At 32.0% G+C, this 25234-nt stretch overlaps 2 protein-coding genes across 3 annotated transcripts in view; both read left to right on the forward strand.

Annotated features, from left to right (window-relative positions):
* Window positions 1-4107: 4107 nt before the first annotated feature.
* LOC114340844 (uncharacterized) lies at window positions 4108-7105 on the forward strand. The gene is made up of 2 exons (XM_028291624.2): window positions 4108-6222; window positions 6979-7105. Exons 1-2 carry the CDS (start codon window positions 4108-4110, stop codon window positions 7051-7053), a joined length of 2190 nt encoding a protein of 729 aa, XP_028147425.2. The 3' UTR covers window positions 7054-7105.
* Window positions 7106-8620: 1515 nt separating this feature from the next.
* LOC114340843 (FGFR1 oncogene partner 2 homolog) overlaps window positions 8621-25234 on the forward strand; it is a 28602-nt gene continuing 11988 nt past the window's right edge. Inside the window, exons 1-3 of one of the 2 annotated variants that reach the window (XM_050650217.1) lie at window positions 8621-8857; window positions 14382-14973; window positions 23384-23761. In XM_050650217.1, coding sequence (XP_050506174.1) covers window positions 14839-14973; window positions 23384-23761 — 513 coding nt within the window. In that variant the 5' untranslated portion in view covers window positions 8621-8857; window positions 14382-14838. The remainder of the gene's footprint in view (window positions 8858-14381; window positions 14974-23383; window positions 23762-25234) is intronic. The other variant, XM_050650218.1, reaches the window with a different exon arrangement.

Below are 25234 nucleotides of genomic sequence, written 5' to 3' on the forward strand. Positions count from 1 at the left end.
ACCAAGTTAAATACACAGCAATAAAGTAATTAAAAAAAAACAAAAGTTTATAAGTTAGGTTAAGGGTAAAATTTCAAATTGCATGCAAGCCGGGTTGCAAGCTGTAAAAGACCATGCAATTGACTTGCATGAAAGTCTTGCATGCAAGAGTATTGCAGCAAGTTTTCTTGCAAGCTGTAAAGCGGTCTTTAGACAAGGAAAAAAGAGAGGACGGGTAACACTCATTTAAAACACACGTTCCAAAAGTGAAGCCTGGGCCAGGATTACGTACACTCGATACGCATCGTATCCGCCATGTTTTCCCATAAGGCGCTACAGTAAAACATGGCCGATACGATGCGTATCGAGTGTACGTAATCCGGGCCCAGTTTTTGGTTTGTTTGTCACCAGAAACATGGCGGTCACGTCAAAAATAACAATGGGTTGCCAGTGGTGGGTGTTCGTTGAAGGTTAAAATTTCATAAAAAATAATGTAAATCATCATCTAAAATTCATAATAAAAACATATGTATGTATTGAAACATATGTACGTAATATGAGCAACTTAATAAAACATTTACCGTACACAAATTCTTCATTTTAAATACATTTCATGTTTTTATTTTAAATACTCAATGCATAACAATACCCCAAAGATACGTCGATGATCAAAATCTCTGCGGTGGGATCACGATCGGTAGAATGGTAGAATGCTGACGTCACGTTGCCTAGCAACCGTCGATTATCGCCTGCAAGCGTAAATTTGGTATCACGATGAATAGAATGGTCGTTTCCAGTCGAATTTTATCCCCACCCTTGTAGAATAAAAATCCTCCTCAAACTACCACTTCTTAGCTGTAGAAAGGACGGTTAATCTCTTTCTTTCTCATGTTAATAAACAAAAACAGAACCAATATGGCAATATGACAGATATTTATTTTTCCCGCTTCCGTATTTTTTGTCTTGTTTATTGTTATTGTTTATGTTCACTAATATGTTTTACATAATATTTCAATCAACGGTTTTCCTCATAGACATGTAAAGAAAGTTTCTCGTGGTTTTTCATAGTGACTGTTTGGCAAAAATACAATTAGTTTTTATTTTGAGATAACTAATAGCAGGATAACGAAGCAACAAACCTAAATAACATGTTTGGCTTTCCTTTATTTGGAGACATCAACTTTATTTCTTCGTGATACTGGTACCTTAAACCTCTACAGAATAGAATTTTGTCTCAAAATAGATTGGTGAATGTATCTACTTACACTGTATGTTTCTTAGATGAATAAAACTTTTTTCTACATAATTGTAGGTACATTTTGATTTTATATACTGTTTAACAACCCATACTTATAGTAAATATATAAACCTACCACTAATAACCCTAGTTGATGCAGATAAAAAAAAGTTTGACTTTCACTGTGATTGTTTTTAATAAGTTATTTAAAATATTTGTAGTTTTTTTATAAAAATTTGTTTGAATTTAATCTTTTGATTATAATTTAAAATGCTTATTCTTTTGCACATTATTTGTATTCTGAAAGCTTACCTATATAAAGATGTTTAATGCCTGGTTGCACCAACAGATCTTAAACTTTAGACGTGCCTTAAGCTCAGATTGCGAAATATATGTATGTGTGGCATCATTGAGTCTTAGATCAGTTTTCAGCTTGGCACAATGGATTATTTAATTTATTTATTTATTTAGATAAGAATCGAAAATTATGGTGCAATGTGAGTGAAACTTAAAGCGGCCATATCTATGAGCTGAGCTGAGTTTAAGATTTGTTGGTGCTACCAGGCATAAGTTTAGTTAATAAAAATATATGATTTACTATTTTATTGGGAAAAAGCCACAATTTAAGTGAAAAATTAAATTTATTGACGTTTTAACTTCCACTTCCGAAGCAGTTATCGAAATATAAAATATATATTAATATAAGTAATCAATTTTAATTCAACTTATTAATGAGTACTAAAATATTAATTAAGATTTTGTATTTCAATAACGATTTCTGACTTGGAAGTTGAAACGTTAATAAATTTTATTTTTAACTAAATCGTGGAATATTTCACAATAAAATAGTATATTGCATACGATATCACAAAGAAGCAGCTTCAGAACAATATAAAAATATATGTAAATTAACTACAGAGGACAGTCTGACTTTTACAAAATTAACCTTAATTTTTGTGAAATATTTTTTCTCAAAAAATGCATTGTTTCTGCAGAAAAACCTCAGAATCCTCTTACTATTATCATTATAATTTTCAGGTTGAAATAAAAATCAATAATGGGTAAAACATAAACTTTATTTAAACTGAAGAAAACATAAATATTTAAACTGAAGAAAACATAAAAACAAATATAATCCATGAACATTATAAAAATAACATAAAGACAAATCTTCATAACAAAGTTGTAATACTTCTCTGTTACATCCAAAACATTTTCTTTCATAGGACTGAAAAAGCACACAGTATTGTCTTAACATTGTTTCATACCAAGACTAAAATAAGAACAAAGAATAAATCACAAATAAACCACAAATTTATGTAAATTGAAAAATAATGCAATTTTACTCTCTATGGCCAGTTTCACCAACAACAAATAAATCAGTGAATAGTTTGATAATTTAAAATTAAATTGACAAATTTTCTTTATATAGATATTTAAAGTGAGATTAACTCGTCAATTCATTTGAAGAGTAACTATTTATTTGATAAATAAATAAAATAAGTACTATTTGACGTTAGAGAAACATAGTTGTGTCAGTTTTATCAGTTGAATAATTTTATTCATCGAATAAACTACTATTCATCTTTGGTGAAACTGGCCATTAGTCAATGAAGCTTTACAATTATTATTTCTAGTGCAAAAATAAGTAATAATATTAAACTACTTATAAAAATTATTATGAAACTTTAAATAAACATTTCTTTAAGATATTTGATCAATGCATCCATAAAACAAAAGTTTTATGTTCAAAATACTTCATAATAAGATATAAAGCTTCACCGTCCAGCAAAGATAACTAAGAAGTGAAAGTAATCTTTGCCAGAATAGAAATGGAAAATGCTTTGATCTCTATTTTAAACGATCTGCTGCAAAAAAGTTTTACATTTGAGTTTCTCCACATCATGTGTTGCACCTCCCCATCTAGCATCGATGTTTAAAATTTTTAAGTCTGGATCACACGCCTAAAAGATTGTAATTTTTTACTTATTCTTTATTTTGTTAGTCAAAGTTTTTTCAACACAAATATTAACAAATACTACAAACTTTTATGATATTTGCAATATAATATATTATGTGATAATACATTATTTTTATAAATTGATTATTGGCAGCATATAGTACATAATATAATATTACAAGTAAGTAGTGTTATATAACGAGTGTTACGATTTCTATATTTTTAGAAAGATAACTTTTCTATTAAGATAGTTATGTTCCCGTTCCGTTGGAGCAATTATAGCAACATATGTGCAAACTATGGCCCCTACACAGCCAGGAAAGTTAAACTTCTGCATAAATTTTCTTTTAAAATTCTCTTTTTGAACGAATGTAGTAGGAAAGATAATCGACTCTTCACTTAGATGTTCAATTGTTAAATTTGTTACATCATTTAAACGGATGCTAACAGTATTTTAGGCAATTGATATAGTAGTTATATATAGGCATTAGGGTGGTCCTTATTTTCGAAAGTTCATATTTTTTCAAAATTATTTGTAATTTTGTTCAGTTACACCAAAACATTAAAAATACAAAATTTCAGCTCAATCCGATAATATTAACACGTGCCGCATTGGCCTTGAAGTTTCATGCATCTGACTGTCTAACATGCTACGACGAGTCGGCGCCAAGTGCGTTCGAATTCGCTACAAGCGCGACTACAAGTCTCGACAAGTCAATTTTGTTTTTACATATTATTTGTTCAATGCTACATTCGTTTTAGTTTCGTACTTGAAGTGCATAAGAAAAGACGTGCTATATAAGTAATTGATAAAAGTGCTGAAATGTCCACTTTGCGGAACAATATTTATCTAGTTGGAGTGATGAAAAATCAAATCTGCGGTAGTAAATTACCATGTAAACGAGATGTTTTGAGTGTACTTTTTTATAACATGAGAGTGGTAAATTTAAATCTTAATGACAGCAGTGCTTTAGTTATTGATGAAGTGGTCGTTTTTTGGAAAAAAGCAAGAATCCCAGTTCAAAACCGTTCAAACTGTATTTTGAAATTAAAATCTTTGTACGATAATGTCAGAAATTTAGAAAAATCTAAAAATAGAGATACTGAACGGCAGAGAGAAAAAGAAAATGATTTTAAAGAAGCTTTAGACAACCTTTTCGATATTGCCACCTTAAATGCGTTAAATGAGATTAAAATCGCCGAAGATAGAGAATTTTTAATTAAGCAAAGGGAGAAAGGTAGAGTAGGTTGTATGTTGGGAGTAGATATCAAATTATTACGTAAGGAAAAGCGGAAAGAAGAACGCACAGCTGCAGAGTTGAAAAGAAAAGAAGATTTGTTGGAAAATTCTAGTTGTTCGATTGGACATTTTGAAATGGAAGATAAAGAACACGAAGATTCACAGAAAAAAGTGATAAATCAAGACAACAGTGAAGATGACATATATTTCATATCGGAATCTCAACAGGGTCCATCTTCAAACAAGAGAGGACGAAAGACGTTAATGACACCTCGCCTGGCCGCTGCCTTGGACAAATGTAAAGTGAGTGACAGGGATGCAATGCATATTATTTCTGCCGTCCTAGAAGCTCTTAATATAGATATCACCGAGTTTGTTCTCAATAGATCGTCTATCAAAAGAAATAGAGAGATTTTGCGGAAAATAAAATATTCATCAATAAAATCGGTAGGAAATGATGCAAATTTTATTGAAGTGCATTGGGATTCCAAATTATTGCCTGATATCACAAAAAATGAGAAAATTGATCGGCTTCCTGTGATCGCGGTTGGTTTAGATTTTGAACAATTATTAGGAGTACCTGGAATTGCATCATCAGCAGGATCGGAAGTTTGCTCTGCTGTGTTCCATATCACTGATGAATGGAATTTAACCGAAAAAATTCAAGCCTTTTGTTTTAATACTACAGCATCAAACACTGGACGTATAAAAGGAGCTGCAGTTCTGCTTCAACAAAGGTTAGGGCGAGATATTTTGTGGCTTCCATGCCGACACCATATATTTGAGGTCGTTTTGGCTGGTGTATTCACGAGGACAAAAGCAATTGTAACATCCGGCCCTGAAATTGCTCAATTCAAAGCACTTAAAGAAAACTGGAAGAATATTGATAAAATGAAATTTTTAGATTATACCAGCGATGAAGCCGTTTATAATGCACTGAAAGATGTAGCGCCCGAAATTATTTATTTTGTGAAACAGAAACTTGCAGAAGAGCAACCACGTGATGACTACAAAGAGTTTTTGCAATTGACGCTCATTTTTTTGGGAGATAAAACAAATGTGAGTTTTAGGGCCCCCGGTGCATATCATTTAGCGAGATGGATGGCTAAAGCGATTTATTGTTTAAAACTTTTTTTATTTCGCGATCAAATGAAAATGAGAAAGGATAATTCCAAACTGAATGCAGAAATTTGCGTTTTCGTTGTATACTGTTATGTAGAGGCCTGGTTTTCAGCAACGAATACTACAGGAGCTCCCCTAAATGATATATATTTTTTGAGAAAATTGGTTATATTTAAAAATATTAATGAAAACATTGCAACCATTGCAATAACAAAATTTTTAAACCATTTATGGTATCTAAGTGAAGAGTGTGCTGCCATGGCAATATTTGACGATAGAATTGAGAGAGTTGAAAAAATTAGAATGGCTCAAAAAATTATGGAATGTGCAAGTAAAAACATAGAGACTGTGAATGAAAAAGAAGAAGAAAATGAAGAGACAGAAGTCATTGAGAAAAAACTATCGTTGCAAATCCGAGATGTCCAAAATTTTGTTCAAAAAGATCTACCAACTGAATTATTGTCCGCCAATTCACTTCAGTTATTTAAACGATTCGGTATTTGTGTTGAATTTCTTCAGGACGATCCGCTGAATTGGGAAAACAGAGAGGATTATCGCACAGGAAAAAATATCATTTCAACCTTAAAATGTACAAATGATATTGCAGAAAGAGGAGTCAAGTTGATTGAGGATTACAATGAAAAAATGACGAAAAATGAACATCAAAAACAATTTTTGATACAGGTATGTAGTATGTATAAACAATAGTTATTTATGAAACAGTTCGTGAAGTATGCTTTTTGCGAACGCACGCGATACTTAGAGTACGAGCGATAGCGAGTGCTCTACATCGCGTAAGTTCGCAAAAAGTACTTCACGCACAGTTTCATACAATATTTTATCTACTCTACGATAAATAAATCAAAAAACTGTAACTCTTCGTCACTGGAATTCATTTCAATTCTATTTACAATTTTTAGAACTTTGACATTTAAAAATTCTAATTTCTTTCAAACCACAAAACTGTCAAAATTTTTGTTGTAATTTATTGCTCATTATGTCATCACCATGACAACGCGAAAGTTAAGGATATTTGATTATATGAAAGTGTGTGAAAAACCCATTGAAAGTGTGTGAAAAAGTTAGTCCCATTTAAAATACACAGGTACTTCACGCACACTTTAAATCCTTCACGAACTGCTATCTATAATGACAGTTTTCACAAACTAAAAACTGATACATAATATGACGTAGAGTAGATAAATTTAATTTTTTGTTATTTTTTTCTTAGCAGTTAGTCCCATTTAAAATACACAGGTACTTCACGCACACTTTAAATCCTTCACGAACTGCTATCTATAATGACAGTTTTCACAAACTAAAAACTGATACATAATATGACGTAGAGTAGATAAATTTAATTTTTTGTTATTTTTTTCTTGAACACATTATATAGGCTAGGTTCAGAAAACACATTCAATATTATTTTTTTTTATTCAGGTTGTTCAGGAGTACCGGAGAGAGTTCCCAGTCGCCACAAAAGGAGGCTTACTTAAATCCAAAATATGTATCTGAAGTGGATGTATCATTTCAATAAATAAAAAATATAGTATTAGGATAAACTATATCTTTATTTTACGTTTTCATTTTAATTAGTATGTTTTTATACTAAAGTTTAAAAAAAATGCGTAATTTTATGTTTACAGTCGAGCGTACGCGTACATTGTCGTTCTTATAGGTAATAACTGCCTTACATTGAATCTCACAACTTTAGCGTCGATGCGGCACGTGTTAATATTAACCGATTGAGCTGAAATTTGTTATATTTTCATGTCTTATGTAAAGGTACATTCTGGCAAATAATTTCTAAAAAATTCGAAAAAAAATTTTTTTCCTTATAAATAAGGACCACCCGAATAGGCATAAAGTGAAACGTACGCCGATGTGCTTAGTATATTAGTATACAAAATGTATATACACATCAACGTTCATTTCACTTTATGTTTTGACTTAATTTGTTTGAAAATGAATCGCTACACGTGGGAAAAGTTATAGCGGACGAAAAATAACTGATAGCTCTGACCGACTACTCTTTGATAGGAACTTATTGCATAAAAATAAGTGAGGTAAAAATTTACAGTGAAGGCTCAACACTGCTTGGATGAACGGATTATCACATATTATGAGGTATAAGCCTCTCAAAAAAATAGTTCACCATGTCTGTTGTTAATATAAATAAATCTACAAACTCCTAAAGTAAATGCACCACTTTCCCTTCTCATTATTCTCCTCTATATTATACCTATTTATTTCGTTTCTTAATTGCTCATTTCTTTGTATATGAGCAGGAAGCATCTAAACGTCAAACTATATCAGTATTTAATATAAACATCAAAATATATTAATAATAATTAATAATTAAATAGTTCACTATGTCTGTTGTTGATATAAATAGATCTACAAACTCCTAAAGTAACTGCATCACTTTCCCTTCTCATTATTCTCCTCTATATTATACCTATTTATTTCATTTCTTAATTGCTAATTTCTTTGTATATGACCAAGTATCCGAGCAGGAAGCATCTGAACGTCGAACTATATCGGTATTTAATATAAACATCAAAATATATTAATAATAATTAATAAGTGATATGAACCTACAACTTATTGTGTTATTTTTCCTTTACAGTAACAGGAATTTATAGAAAAAATACCTACATAAAAATACCTTAATATAACAATGTTCCCTAGTCACAGGTAAAATTCAAAAATTTAGTGATTTCTAATAAAATAGTTCCAAACAACCCAAGACAAAAATATACAAATTAAAAATAATCACAAATAATAATCTTTCTTTAGGTTAGCTTTTTGAATACAACCACCACAAAATAAAGACAACCACACGTCAAACAGCAATATTTTTAAGAAGAAGAAGCGATATTTTTAACACTGCTAGTAGAATATCCGAACATTGCCGAGCACCGATTCTACTTTCCCAAGCGTGTTAACGTGATACCAAAATTATTGTCGATTGTAGAATTATTTTTGTGACGTCAGCATTCTACCATTCTACTGATCGTGATCCCACAGCTGGTGTCAGTTTGGCTTCACTTTTGGTCATAGGATTACTCGTCCTCTCTCTTTCCTTGTCTAAGATATATACGGATGTGACAGAAGCTCGAAACAAAGGACTGTGAATGAAAAGCCCTATTCCATCCAGTGACCCACATCAGTCAAATTTTATGAAAATTGTGTCAATCCTGGTGTTCTGTGGCAACATTTGTAACCTATAAATTTTAGTATTGACTTTTTGATTCTTTCGGTGGCAGTGAAAGGTGACGGATGTGATTCGCATCAGGAGGCAAATTTGAAACCTGTGGTGAGATCTACTAACCTTTCCTCTGTTAATAAACCTTTTCTTTTTTAATATTATTGGTATATTACATTTATATTCTTAAATTTCATTTGTATTTATTAACACGCTTAGATAAGAGTATAAAATATTTAAGGTAATTAATAATGACCGAGGATTCCGGGGGGACAGTCCCTCCTGACCTTGAAGGTTTTGCTGGTTTTAATAGTCAAGATGTTGATATGAACTTAATGGATACGAATAAAAAAACCGAACAAAAAGATACAAATAATAAAACGGAGACTTTTTTAACTAATTTAAGTTATAATAATTCTGCTATAGGGCCATTTATTGTAATTATTGAAGGAATTGAAAAAGGGCATGCTGTAGGTCGCTATAATCATCTAAAAATTGCTAAAGATATTTTTCAATTAAAACTTAAAGATGTTTTAGAGGTTAAAGAAAAAGGTAAAAACAAATTAGGAATAATATTTCAATCTGCATCAGCAGCAAATAACTTTGTTAAAAATAATAAACTAAATGACAAATACAAAATATATATACCAAGAAACTCGGTAACTTGTAAAGCAATAGCTAGGAATATAAACCCAATATTTACAGAAGAAAACATCAAAAATATGGGCGAAAGCCCTTTTAAGATATTAGATGTAAAAAGATTTACCACGAAAAAAGCCAATGAAGACGGAACAATCGAGTACTCTCCAACGGGGACCATCTTAATAACATTTGAAGGGGTAATAATCCCTAGAAATATAAAATTATGTTACTTATCAATTCCGCTAATTCCCTACATACCACGAGTCACCCAATGTTTCAATTGCCTGGCTTTTGGACACACAAAAATGCAGTGTAAAAGCATAAAAAAATGTCACAACTGTGGCAACCCACATGAAACCGAAGAAAATGCACAACAGACATGTAGAATATCTTGTTACTTCTGCAAATCGACAGAACACCAGGCTACCAGCAGAAAATGTCCCGAGTATGAAAGGCAATGCAACATTAAAAAGACCATGGTATACGAAAATATAACACATTATGAGGCCAATTTTTTGCACCCTAAGTCATATGTACCTAATACATCCAATACAGCACAAACATTTAGATTCTTGCAAACAGAATTCCCCAGTCCACAAAACAAGGGGCAACAATCGGACAATCATATACAGATAAATCAAAGAAGATCTTATATCAATAGCAGTAACATTGTCAAGTCAAAAAGAACATACGCAAATGTATCAACGACAAACGCCTCTCCTCCAACAAAGAGAGTCAGTTTTGGCAAAACAGCACATAACAGAGTATTATCATACCCCAATGGAAGACAGGAAAGGGCAGAACACAGGCCACAATTTCAAAATTTTCAATCTAGTCCATATAGAAACATAGATAGAGAAGAAGATCCTGCTGGGTCAGGTACACAGTCAATAGAGTCAAATAATCTGAACAGAGTTGAAGAATATTATAAAAAATTTTTAATTACACCAATAGAACATAAATGTCAAATTAGGGATCTAATTAATACATACTTTGAGTTGTCCAAATCTTCGGAAGATTTGGATAGGCCAGAAAAGTAATCAAAATAACAAGTTATATAATCAGATCAACAAAAAATGCAGTTCTCATCTGCAAGTAACTAACACATTAGTATAAAAATGGATAACACAAACCTTAACATTATTCAATGGAACATACGTAGTGTAAACTCTAATTTTAGTAATTTAATATCACTAATCAGAGATGAGGAACCAGATGTCATTTTACTCAATGAAACCTTTCTAAAACCGGTACATAAATTTAACATTAAAACCTATAATATAGTCAGAAATGATATGAATGAAGGTACTAGTATAGCAACACTAATTAAAAAAAATCTAAAGTACGAAATTTTAAAATGTGGAAATAACCTAGAAACCAACAAATTTAGAATAATAATAATTAAAATTCAAAAATATAATATAGTAAATATATACTCTCATCCCACCAATAAAATAACAAAAAACAAACTATCTAACCTAATTAAGGTGCTACAAGGACCGATCATCATTTTGGGAGATTTCAATGCCCATCATGTTGCTTGGGGATGTGAAATATCTGACACAAATGGTAACAATATAGAAGAATTTGTTGATGAATACAATTTTTTTATACATAACGATGGGACTCCAACAAGACTCACCAGACCAGGACAAAGGAGAAGTGCAGTAGACCTGACGATGACCTCCAGTAATCAAGCCCACAAATGTGATTGGACAGTAATAAACGACCTGGGCTTCAGTGACCACTACCCCACAAAACTAGTTATACAAAATTCCATAAACATTAATCCGGAAAACATCAATCGGGGAATGAAAAATTATAAAAGAGCCAACTGGGAAGAGTACCAGGACATATTAAACCGAACAGCAAATATAGAACAGCTGGAATATAGAGAGTTAATTCAAACAATGGAGAGAGCAGCCAATATGACAATTCCAATGAAAAATCGAACAAAGAGAAGAATAGGATGCATCTGGTGGGATCAGGAATGCTCACAAAAAATAAGAGACAGGAAAGAAGCAATTTTAAGGCTCAAGACACAATTCACAGTTGAAAACTATGTCCACGCCAAAAAAATGATAGCAGCAACAAAAAAGTTTCTAAGGGAGAAAAAAAGAGACAGTTTTAGAAAGTTCTGTGCAACGCTAAATAGAAACTCCGATATGAGCTACGTATGGAGTACAGTTAAAAAATTCTATAATTCACAACAGGGGTATAAAAAAAAACTACCCAACACACAAATCAGTGAAAGTATCTTAACAAATCTATCAGTATGCAACATAGATCCAGAATTTACGATAGTGGCAAACAACAGCATCCAGAATCCTTTCTCCATGAGTGAACTGAAACAAGGTATAAACAATAAAAAGGACACAGCAACGGGCATTGATGCAATCACTTATTCAATGATCAAATATTTACCAGAGGCAGCCTTAAAAAGCTTACTTCATATGTACAATAAGGCACTAGAGGGAAAAGAGATTCCTGAGAGCTGGAAAACACAAATAATACTCCCGTTTCTCAAACCTACCAGAAATCCGCAACTCGTAGATAGTTATAGAGCCATAGCCCTCTCATCATGTGTAGGCAAAATAATGGAACACTTTATTAAAAACAGACTGGAATGGATATTGGAAAATAACCATACATTCAACAGCTTCCAATCAGGGTTTAGAAAAGGTATGGGAATTCAGACTAATATTGCTTTTCTTACATCTTATATTCAGGCAGCATTTTCAGAGAATAAAAGTGTGTTGGGAATTTTCCTAGATATAAAAGCCGCCTATGATCATGTAAACATTTATATACTTTATAAAAAAATGTTAGATTTAAATCTCCCAATAGAACTAACTAACCTTACATTCAAGCTTCTTCATAACAGGAAAATATATGTCAAAGATGAGGAAGAAAATCTCATAGGTCCGACCTTTACAACACAAGGTTTAGCACAAGGATCACCACTCAGTCCGTTACTATTTAACATCTATATACATTCGATTTATGAAATAATACCAGAGGAATGCATTTTATTGTCATATGCAGATGATCTAGTACTGCTAAACAAACATCAAAACCCAATCCAAGCAGCAATAGGATCAAATTTAATTCTTGCAGACATAAGTGAATGGCTAGCGAAACACAGCTTCTCTATTTCAGTAAACAAGAGTGAAGTAGTATGGTTTGCAAAAACTAGTAATAGCTACATATATCCAGAAATCGTTATGGATCAGCAGATCATCCCTCGTAAAAAAGAAATTAAATATTTAGGAGTCACCCTCACAGAAAACCTTAACTGGAACCCCCACATAGAAAACATAAGAAGTAAGGCTATTAAAGGTATTAACGTAATGAGGGCAATAGGGAAAGTTTGGTGGGGTGGGGACCCTGCCACTTTACTACTGGTATATTATGGTCTGGTGAGATCCCATTTGGACTTCGGCAGCATATTCATAAAACCATCAAACAAAAACAGCTTGCGTAAGCTAGATACAGTACAATTTCAAGCCCTAAGGGTTATCCTCGGATGCATGAAGTCAACTCCTACAACAGCATTGCTGGCAGAAACTGCAGAGATGGCACTAGAATTTCGAAGAAAATGGTTGGCAACGAAATTTATGACAAAAATGTACAGCATTCAAGATAATCCGATTTTAAAGGTAATCAAAGATATTAAACAAGCGTGTACTTATAAGATAGGATATTGGAAACAAAGAGAGAGACCATACCTAGTGGAGGCACTTGACCAACTAGAACCATACAAAAGTATAATTCACACAGCAAATGTGATACCCTGCTTCTCGTTCAACATGGACATACAATACACACGACTTCCCACAGTGCAATTAAAAATCAGCAAGTCAGATCATCATCAAAATATGATATTCAAAGCAGCAACAGAGAAATTAAGTGAAAACTACCTATTTATCTATACTGATGCATCAAAAAGTGGGAATGCTAAGGACGCAGAGACAGGCTACGGTGTATACATTCCCAATATCAACTATTCATACTCATCTAGATTACCATCAGCATTGAATATATGCACAGCAGAAATAGTGGCTATTGGCAAGGGGGTAAAGGAATGTCTGAATCGAGGTATTACTGATTGTATTGTCTTTACCGACTCCAGAAGTGCTATACAGAAACTAACAAAAGTTGGCATAAATGCAAATAATGATCATACCACATTAGAAACGAAACAGCTATTAGTAGAGGCAAACTCAGATAACAAAAAATATAAATTGTGCTGGATCCCCGGTCATTCAGGAATAGAGGGAAACGAATATGCTGATAAGTTGGCAAATATTGGGAGAGTACTTAATGTCCCACAAAGTATGAAAATAAACTACACAGATGTTTGGCCAATATTGAAAAGTAAAATAAGGAGGGAACATGACATATGCTGGAAATCACAGACACAGACTAAAGGGAGATGGTATTCTGGAATTCAACCCTCATTTCCAGATAAACCCTGGTTTAAAAAATTTCCCTATATAGACCGAAGACACCTGACTAATATAATAAGGATGAGGACAGGGCACTGTTGCACAGGATCACATCTATATCGACTAAAAATAAAAGATCATCCATTCTGTGAATGTGGAAGAGAGGAGAATATAGACCATATTCTTTTGCAATGTCCCATAAGAAAAGGTACACAGTTTGATCTTAGAGATGAACTAAAAAAACTAGGGGTCCCAGTTAGTTTTAATATACAAGATATTCTTTGCAATCTAACTTTTGATCAACTAAAATTAATTGTTACTCATTTAAATATTAACAAGGTCAATTTGTGAAATACAAACTCAATTGTCCCATATTTCTTTATCCTATCCTTTCCTGGGTTCTAGTCTAACCGAGGTAACATTTCGGGTTGTGAAAGCTCTGCCGTTACCCCGGAGCGAGAAGAGTTTTATCCCTATGTTGTTCTATTTGTCTAAACTAACATCTCTCATCACAGGGTATATTTCTATACGTATAAATTTGTTAGATATTATGAACGTCTAAAGAAATGATTTTAATATTTAAGAATAAAGAAACAGGAAATAAAATACTAAAATCCGTTAGCCGAAACATAACCTATCATATTAAGTAATTGTCAAAAAAAAGCGTAGAATCTTCTTGTTTGTCTTTAGAGTGCTGCAGTATTGCTAAGAGCAAGACAACTGCAACACGAAAGAAATGTGCTGGCAGATGCACTTGTATGCAAGCCAAAAAAAAGAAGTGGAAGTGGAAGTATTGACTTTGACGTTTTAATTTATTTTGGAAACTTGTGACAATTAAATTATGTCTGCAACTAAAAGGAAATGCTAAATAAGTTGCAACTATTGAATTTACGTTGTGTTATCCTATGTTCTACCACATAATTCATAACATATTCAAACACAATTTCCAAGTGAGCACAGCTGGTTTAATATACATTGAGAAATTACAGTTAACCAATAAATATGTCTCTCACAATTCAACAAATCATTACTGATGCAAAACGACTTGCCAATCGTTTAAAGGATCGAGATGAAGTAGCTGATACACTGTTAAATGAAACCCACGCAATTAATAAAAAAATTGATGCAATGAAACAGGTATGTAAGCACAGTTTTTGGAGTAAAGTAGTTAATAAAGTTGTTATCATTTCCCTTGTTATTACAGTTAAAATAAAATCTTCCTATCACAATTGTATATTCTACATTTAATACTTTTTTACATGAAGGTTGTTAGTTTTTGATAACAAAAGAAGCTTTATCTAATCATTATTGTCTTGGATGTATATTAACACTGTTTTTTAAATGTAGTAGTTGCTTGTTATGTGTTGATATAACTAACATTATCCTTAATATCCCAAATTATCATTGATAAGGTGAAAATTAGAGACATAGATTATATGTAACTGTTTAAAGGTTATATCCATAAATAGCTAATCCTTTGTTAAAAATACTTGCATACCTACTACTTTCTATAATAAATTCTTGTATTGGTGTAACAAACTCCGTCGGGGTCCCCTTGCAGAATTGCAAATGGGGCCCCCTTTAAACAATTACTAAATACTACTTGTGTAACAAAAACTTATTTGTGTTAGGGTAATAATGCAATCTTATCGGTATATAATTATAGAATAAAATAGAACAATAATTAATAAAAGATCACATTATTACATAGTAGGTATTATTCTATGAGATGAACAACTTTCTTCGTGCACTACTACAGTCGAACCCGCTTATTGGAATAGCTGTCATGCCAGGAAAAAGTATTCCTATAACAGGGATATTCTAATAACCGATCATATAAGCCTAGTAAAAACGTTTTGGGACCTCAAATTTCTATTCCTTAAACCTGGATATTCCTTTAACCAGTATTCTAATAAGCGGGTTCGACTGTATCAGCTAATATATCTACAATTTTATTAATATCTAGCGCTATAATATAAGCGCTAGAGAAGATAACCGTGCTTCTGTCATTGTACTAGGAAAATATCATTTTATTAATTTAAGGTACTAGTACACTTTAGAAGACTAAAAATAATCATTCTTTTCAAGAATTTTTTTCGCAGAACCCCTATTAGAAATGAACATATAACTTTTTACATATTAATATAATATAACTCTTAGAGGGTACAAAAAATATATATTTTTTCATTTATGCACGTAAACTAATATTGTAGAGGGCACAAAAGTAGAGGCCTCGAAAAATGATGGCCGACAATTAATCTCAGGATTGGGATATCTGAAACAAAAAAATCGTACTGCATTTGAAAAAGGAAGGTTTCTTACGTGACAATTTACCACAATTTCACCAAAAAATAAAAAATAAATATTTTTTAACCATAGAAAACTGAAGAAAAACGGGTGATTTTTTCACAAAAATTTTTCAAATTTCCGTAAAATCTTTTCTTTGCGGAATTTTTCACTAACGGTGGTAAATTGTCACGTAAGAAACCTTCCTTTTTCAAATGCCGTACGATTTTTTTGTTTCAGAGATCCCAATCCTGAGATTAACTGTCTGCCATCGGAACTACTTTCTTTCGAGGCCTCGACTTTGGCGCCCTCTACAATATTAGTGTACGTGCATAAATGAAAAATGATATATTTTTTGTATTCTCCAAGAGTTAGATATTAATATGTAAAAAGTTTTATGCTCATTTCTAATAAATGTTCTGAGAAAAAAAATCTTGAAAAAATGCTTATTTTTGGTCTTCTAAAGTGTACTAGTACCTTAAGTTTAGAAAAAGATCTCTCTGAACTAGCTGTCGTGACCTATAGTTTTGCCTACGATTTGATAAAAGTTCTTTACAGTTAGGTAAAAGTACTGTTGCGCATGAGAGATCCATATTTTTGGACTGTAAAAGAGTAACAGCAAAATTTATAGATTCTAAAACTTTATTTTGTAAAATAGTTAGGAAAACAAATTCAAACTGCTCCATTTTACTTTTTAAATTATTACCTGTCACTCTCTCCTTACGATCTGAGGTACTTATTATTTTAGACAGTGTTTTGCCAGGCACAGTTTGAAAGCTGGATGACCACCTAGTCACTGATAACGTTTTTAGTGTAAGCGATTTTGGTTGGACGTTTCGGCATTGTTAGCAAATGAAGAGTTGGCGGGAAAAACAATGAACGTCGCAAATTTCATAAATTGCTCCAGAGCATTTTTTATACTTTAAACTTACACCTACTACTTAGAAAATGTTCAAAAAATATAAAAATTATATTGGAGCGAATCGGATTCAAAATGAACACATCTATTAATATTGATATAAAAAGCACTATTAGTTTTTTATTAAAAACTAAAAATTCAATGAAACTTTAGTTTTTAAGGGGGAAAACGATGAAGTTCCACAGATTCAGTCGACAGAGGGAGTGTCTTAGACATTATTTTTTCAACTTTTATAAAATTAAAGGCTTTTATATTATTACAGAGTTGTATTAAACATTTTAATAAAATTAAGAATACATAGATTGTAACACTAATTTGATAGTTTTATTTGTTTGTTTTCTTTTCTGCCTTTCTCTTATTTTCTTTGGCTGACTTTGGCGTCTCTTTGGCTACTTTTGTGTTATTTTGAAGTCTTTTACCCGATTTCTTGTTTGCAGTTTTTTTATGAATCTAATAATAAACCACACTAATAAATATCAAAAGTTGACTGTCACGATGACCAATATACTGCCGGCAATTACTGGGATTATTGGAACTTCACCGTTCTTTGCACCCATGCTAGGAACCTCATCGTAATTTTCCCACAGCGAGTTTATTTTTCAGTGGATATCTCGTGAGTCTAAGCGTTTTTCCCAATGGATTTCTATTGCAAAAACTCATTTTCGCCCAAAAATGGAGTTTCATCGTTTTTCCCGCCGACTCTTCAAATGATCCCATCTTTTAATACTTTTGCCAAAAAATTATAAATATTTTCTATGGTGTAATCCCCGACTTCTAATAATTATTGCTTGCATCCTGCAACACCAAATTTAAATGATGAGATGTACACTGGATGTATGCAGCTTGAGGTTGGATGGCTTTAATGTTTATAGAAAGTCATAAAAATTTGTTGTTTTCTGTACAAATTGCCTACAATACATTTAATAACAAGCTTTAAAAATAGTATATATTAAAAAAAAATTGTTTTCTTGAGCTCTTATACAGTGTGTTAGCGTAATTTGTAACCTATGGGAAAATTTTTTATTATCAATTTTACGAAAAAAGTTATTCTTCATAAAATGCTCTGCATGGTATAGAATCTAAGTTCCAATCATCAGATATTACATAATATCGATTTTATACGAGGTATGTCAAAAAATATTAATTTTGCTCGATAGTAAAGTACCTTTATATTTTACAATATTGAAAAATTTTATTACTATACAAAATATACCAGGATCCGGATATCATAACATTCATTAAAATAGGACGGTTGCGATGGATGGAACATGTAGAAGGAATGGAAGAAGGCGAAATACCAAACAAAATATTCAAACAGATGCCAGTAGGAAAAAGAACAAGAGGAAGACCAAAGCTGAGATATTTAGAACAAATAGAAAATGATATAATAACCTTAAAAATAAAAAACGGGAGAAAAAAAGCAGGAAACAGATCAGAATGGAGAAGAATCCTGGAACAGGCCAAGACCCAGAAAGGGTTGTCGAGCCAGTGATGATGATGATGATGATGATGATGATGATGATGATGAAAAATTTTATTATAAAAACCTTTTTGCAATTAAAAACTATGTTTAAACATGCAATTAAGTATATCATTCTAGTTGAAACATTGTAAAATATCAAGGTACTTTACACTTGAGCAAAATTCATGTTTTTCGACATACCTACCTCATATAAAGTTGATAAAATGTGATATATTCCGATTGAATCTTAGTTTTGAGACAATGCAGAGCTTTTTATAAAGAATAACGTTTTTGCTTTTGCAAAGTGCTCAAAAACATTTTTTGGAATTTTCAAATTGTAATGTCATATTCGGATTCAGCATAATCAAAAAGAAAATAAAAACATTTTTGATCAAAGTAAAATGATGAATTCACCGATATTTTTAAAATTATTTATACAAAACAGTTTTATTTTTTAAACAATTAATAAACAATTAGAGGCTAAATCTGTGAGTAGAACTTTTTACTTTAAAATAAAATAGGTATATAAACTATCAAAAAATGTTAAGTCAAAAAAATATAAGATTGTTTGATTTTTTCCAAAACAATGCAAGTTTTCGATCTACATTGACCCCCCTGAAGTGTAAGTGTTATAATTTCCTTATCTTATCATTTATCTGTTGAAAGATTGTTCAATGACTATACAAGAAAAGTCGTTAATAAATTGATAAATAAATGCGTACCAAACTGATGCAACTGTAGCTTTAAAACAAAAAGCAGAAAATGCAAACAACCAAACAAATTAATAGATGAACCTACAGCCGACAATTGTATCGAAATACTAATTCTAGATTTAGAAATATTGATATAAAGTTCCCAAAATTGCAATTCTCAAATCTTTCAATAAGTGACATACAAAGCATTATGGTTTATTGCCGTCACGATAAAGTTCGGGAGACCGGAAGGGGTTAAGTTTCTAGAGATGAGATGATTCACTTGCTGAATATGCCTATCTATTTAGAAATTTACATTCTTAAATTAAAACACACAACGTAAAATAATATAACAATAAGAGGTTTCTACATAATAGCAGACGACCAGATGGGGCCCCTGATCGATGGGGGCCGCCCCCGCAGCATGCCCCCTGCAAGCTTCATGCTGCGGGGGCCTTTGTTACGCCCCTGTGTTTATGTACTGATAAGTAAAACTGTCTTCAGTCAAAAATATTGATTTTGACTAAGTTTCTTAGTACATTAAAAAATTTATTAATAGCTATTAAGAGTGATTGAATTTCAATGCTCAGTCATGTTTAATCTGGACAAAGAAGTGAGAAATAAAGTACAAAAAGCAAATATACTGACAGCATGTCTTACTAGATGGAGAAACTGACATTAACACTAAGATGAAGTCAAGAATTTATACAGCCAGTAAAACCAATAATGACATAAATGTATGCATCAGAAACAAGGCCTGATACAGCCCCAACACAAGAATTACAGGAAATACGCTGAGAGATCGAAAGAGGAGTGAAGACATTAGAAGACAATGTAACATACAGTGTATAAAGAATGGACACTACATAGAAAAAATAATTTAATAACCACATAAGCAGAATGTGGGAGACACATGTAGTCAAAATAGCAAGAGACCGCTCAAAAGATGGAGTACTCAATACTGTTTATTCATGTTACTTAGGTCCAGTTTCATCAACAACAAATAAATCAATGAATAGCCATTCATCGAACAAAAATTTATTAGACGTTTATATTTATATTTTGTTTCAATATAATTTTGATAATTTAAAGTTAAACTTGCGAATTTACTTTTTTATAAACATTTACAGCGAGATTAACTTGCCAATTTATTCGAAGAGTAATAATTTATTTGATAAATTAGTAAAATCAGTCTTATATGACGTTAGTAAAATGGAGAAATGTCAGTTTATTGGTCGAATAACTTTATTCATAGAGTAAACTACTATTTGTCGTTGGTGAAACTGGCCATTAGTAATATAAAATATCTTACACATGTCAAATTATATTTACAAAAAATTCAATCAAAATTAAAATTATATTCTAGATCTAAATATTCCTTAATAGTGTAAAGTAAAGGATTTTTTATTAACATTTTTTTAAATTGTATTGTCAAATTCCTCTGATATTCTCAGGCAGAACATTAAAACATTTTATTGCCCAATAACCTGGTCCATTTTGACACCTTTTCAAATGCCAATATGCTGGTATCATATTCTGCTTATGTATAGTATTGTAACTGTGCTTATCTTCATGATTTCTATGAAGATTGATATTCCTTTTCATGAATCGAAGGTTTTCTAAAATGTACTGTGTTGGTACAGTAAGAATATTCTAAAAAGAAAAGAATTCCCAATCTTTTATAAGCCTGATTGCAGGCGTCCCTAAATCTCAAACCAGCAAGGACCCTCACTACCTTTCTTTGCAGACCAAATACTCTGTAAGTGTCAGCTGCATGACCCCAGACAAGGATAGCATATGCAAAATGTGAGTGGAATATGAGTGATATGCAGTAGGGCAGAGTGGGCCATGTTGAGACATTTTTCATATTTTTGATGATATTCTTTATTAATCATTTTTTTAGTTCAAAATGAAATTATTGAATCTATTTATAATCAAACAAAAATAGCTTTTGTAATCACAAACTATGTACTTACTTTTTTTTATTAATTATTTTTAAAAACACTTTTTGTCTCAACCTGGCCAGTGGTGGGCTTAATTAAATATTTAATTACTGTCAATAACTGTCAATGTCAACTTTGTTTGGGTTGCTGAAAACATAATTGATTACAATTATGCGATTTAATAATCAATTATGTTAATAATTGTTATGTTAATTAATAATATTCAATAATTAATTAATCAATAAATTATGTTAATTAACATAATGATAATTAACATAACTGATTACAATCAACTGATTGACGTACGAATGAGGGGTGTTGTTATTTGATGGTTTTTAAGGGGACTAAATTATAATCAACTTCTTGATTAGCGTTTGAACAACCGGGCCTAATACTTTAAATACTTTTATTATATTCTGCCTTAAATATGATGCCTTAAAAATGTTTATCCTATATAGATTCGTTAAATTTATAAACATAATTTCATTTATAATTGTAAAATTTAGTTTCCACGTTAACAAAAATAAACATAATAATTAATTTAGACGTTACGAATTTCTATAGTTACGAACTGTCGCCGTTACGAACTGTCGCTGTTACGAATTGTCCGTTACCAGTTGTCCGGTTACGAACTATCGCTGTTACGAATTGTCCGTTACCAGTTGTCCGGTTACGAACTGTCGCGTTACGAGATGTCATGGAACTGTCGCACATATTATGTCAAACTTAAACTGGTTGACCAAGCGTCTATCCAACACATTTTATTTTCAAAATGTAGTCCAATTTGCATTTTCTCAACGATTCTACCTATATATCAATGTCCTATTATGACCTTTTAAATATATATTTTTTTAAGATGAAGTAGTTTTCAATCCTAATAGCAATATTAATAATATTTAAAAATATTAAAATATTACTAAAAGATTTTTAAATTGAAAACTTATTGGTCCGTTTCCTTGGTAACACCTCCATGGCTTCTAAAATTTGCCAAGCCAGATGGATGCTGAAGCGAAGAAGACAAGAGGGAATTCAAAAACTTACAATCCACGATACCATCTGTTCAGCTGGTAAATTCCAACAGAAAATGGACCTAGTTACTCGAAGAAGTAACGACCAATATAAAAATAATATAAAAATTCCATTTTTATTCAGTTGCAATGCGAAGGCAAAACAATCTTATTTTTCAATTAGAATACGGAGCGCAGTCCAGCCCTCTGGAATTTTTATTTTATTTTTATATTGGTCGTTACTTCTTTGAGTAACTAGGTCCATTTTCTGTTGGAATTTACCAGCTGAACAGACGGGGTCGTGTATTGTAAGTTTTTGAATTCCCTCATGGAGGTGTTACCAAGGAAACGGACCAATAAGTTTTCAATTTAAAAATCTTTTAGTAATATTTTAATATTTTTAAATATTATTAATATTGCTATTAGGATTGAAAACTACTTCATCTTTCAATTGCCAGATGACGCTAGTCACCTAGTCCATTCACGTCAGTTGCGGTGTGGGGATAAACTCTCGGTGTTGGTCAATTGGAGTATTGAGTAGCAGGCCTACGTTCTCTCCGATGAGACTCCAACAAGAGTCGAAAATCATCGATTCAGAGGGCTGGACTGCGCTCCGTATTCTAATTGAAAAATAAGATTGTTTTGCCTTCGCATTGCAACTGAATAAAAATGGAATTTTTATTTTACTTTTATATTGGTCGTTACTTCTTTGAGTAACTAGGTCCATTTTCTGTTGGAATTTACCAGCTGAACAGACGGGGTCGTGAATTGTAAGTTTTTGAATTCCCTCTTGGCTTCTTCGCTTAAGCATCCATCTGGCTTGCAAATTTTAGAAGTCATGGAGGTGTTACCAAGGATACGGACCAATAAGTTTTCAATTTAAAAATCTATTAGTAATATTTTAATATTTTTAAATATTATTAATGTTGATATTAGGATTAAAAACTACTTCATCTTTCAATTGCCAGATAACGCTAGTCACCTAGTCCATACACGTTAGTTGCGGTGTGGGGGATAAACTCTCGGTGTTGGTCAATTGGAGTATGGAGTAGCAGGCCTACGTTCTCACCGATGAGACTCCAACAAGAGTCGAAAATCGTCGATTCAGAGGGCTGGACTGCGCTCCGTATTCTAATTGAAAAATAAAATTTTATTTTTTTTTTACAAAAAAAAGTTTTGCCTTCGCATTGCAACTGAATAAAAATGGAATTTTTATTCTATTTTTATATTTTTTTTAGTTTCAAGAAGAAGTAGAGCAGTTAAATGAAGTAGCCAACCAACGTCCGCATTCACAATTAATAGCAAATATTCAAAAAGAAAATAGGCATTTAAAGGAGATTCAACAAGAAAATAGAGAACTTAGGGCTGCTTTGGAAGACTACCATACCACGCTGCAGCATGTGATGTCTAAATATAGGGAACATACCAATGAAGAAATCTACAAGTCCAAAATAAATTTTAAGGCAATGCAGGAGCAAAAATATAGTGAGATTATTAAAAATCAGGCAGAAAAAATTCAAGAAATGGCTGCTGTGATGGATAAAGCTGCCTTGATAGATGAGGATAGGGATTCTAGGGTACAAGAAGTAGTTTCTATGTTACAAGTAGAAAATCAGGTAAGATCATTCTCTTTCGTATCATATTGTCTTTTTTTCAATGTTTACTACTATCGTAAAGAGAAATCAACAATTTTCCAAGTTTTTTGTACAAGAAGGTGATTTTATGAACTGCTCAAACATTCACTCTCAGATGAATGAGTTTAGTATTGAATACGAAAAGAGGACAAGGTTGTTTATTGATTCATCTAATACTAGTTTAACGGCTGTTCTATTAGCGAATGGTAATATATACCGGGTGTCCCAATAAGAATGGCTCTCGGCCATATCTCAGGAACCGTTTGCACAGCTTTGAGAAAAAAAAATTAATAGCAAAAATTGCCTCGGAAAAGCCTGGAAATTATTTTCATAATTGTAGGTCCACCTCTAGAGGGCGTAATTGAATATCAAAAATTAAAAAATTTAAATTTTACGAAATTTGCCTAATCAAAGGGCACTGGAAATCTGATTATCGTATTCTTCATAAAATTCTGCGCATATTTTATTTCACAAGTTTAAGTCTACCTGTGCAAAAAAAGAGGTGGGGGTGAGTGGGAGGGAACCTTGTTATGAATAAATAGCTATAAGTCCGGTTCTGCTTAATCGAATTTTGAAAACTTGGTCTTGTTGAAAACAGCTCTTTTTCGTCAATGTAAGAGTTATAATTTCGAAACAGCCTAATAAGTAATATGCCAGCTAGAAGGCTTTACTTTTTCAGAAATCTAGTTTTTTTTTTTGAAAAAAATTAAATACAAATATGCATTTTAAATGATGTATTACAAAATTAGACCAAATTAGCAACAGAATAGCGAAAACCGCATGTGCATACCTTTTTTCTATCTCGAGATATCTTAAGAAACGTGTAAATTTTGAATATAACTTAATGTCGCCGTTAAACGAAGTTAAGAAAAAGTAGTATACTATGGAAAAAACAAAGGAACGTTTTCCAGATGTCAACGTATGTAATTAATTAAAAAACAAGGAGACAAACAACACTATAAAATATAAGAAAGAAATAAAAACAACTACTTAGTAGTGACGACCTATGTATATGTTCAAATTGTTGCCCATCATTTTCGATGCAAGTATTTATTCTTTCAAGAGTAAATTGAACAGCAATCTCAATTTCTGCTCTCGAAATGCTCTGAATGGCGTTTCGTATTCTCTGGATCATCTTTTCCCTAGTAGCGGGCCTATAGCTACAAAAACAAGGTATTTAATCCGTTGCCATAAATAGAAGTCTAAAACAGTTAAATCTAGTTTGGCCAAAAAATAGGCTTCCACGTCCTATCCATCTATCAGCGAATGCCTCATCTAAAAAATTTCTAACTACTATGGAGAAATGCGCGGGACAACCATCGTGCTGAAACAACATGGACTTACGAACTGCTGGCGCTACATCGTGCAAAAGAAGATGCATAATTTCTTAAAAAAAATAGATAGCGTTCACCAGTAATAGCATTATCGAAAATAAAGGGTTTAATTATCTGACCA

Source organism: Diabrotica virgifera, chromosome 5 (genome assembly GCF_917563875.1).
Source record: "Diabrotica virgifera virgifera chromosome 5, PGI_DIABVI_V3a".
Taxonomy (NCBI): domain Eukaryota; kingdom Metazoa; phylum Arthropoda; class Insecta; order Coleoptera; family Chrysomelidae; genus Diabrotica; species Diabrotica virgifera.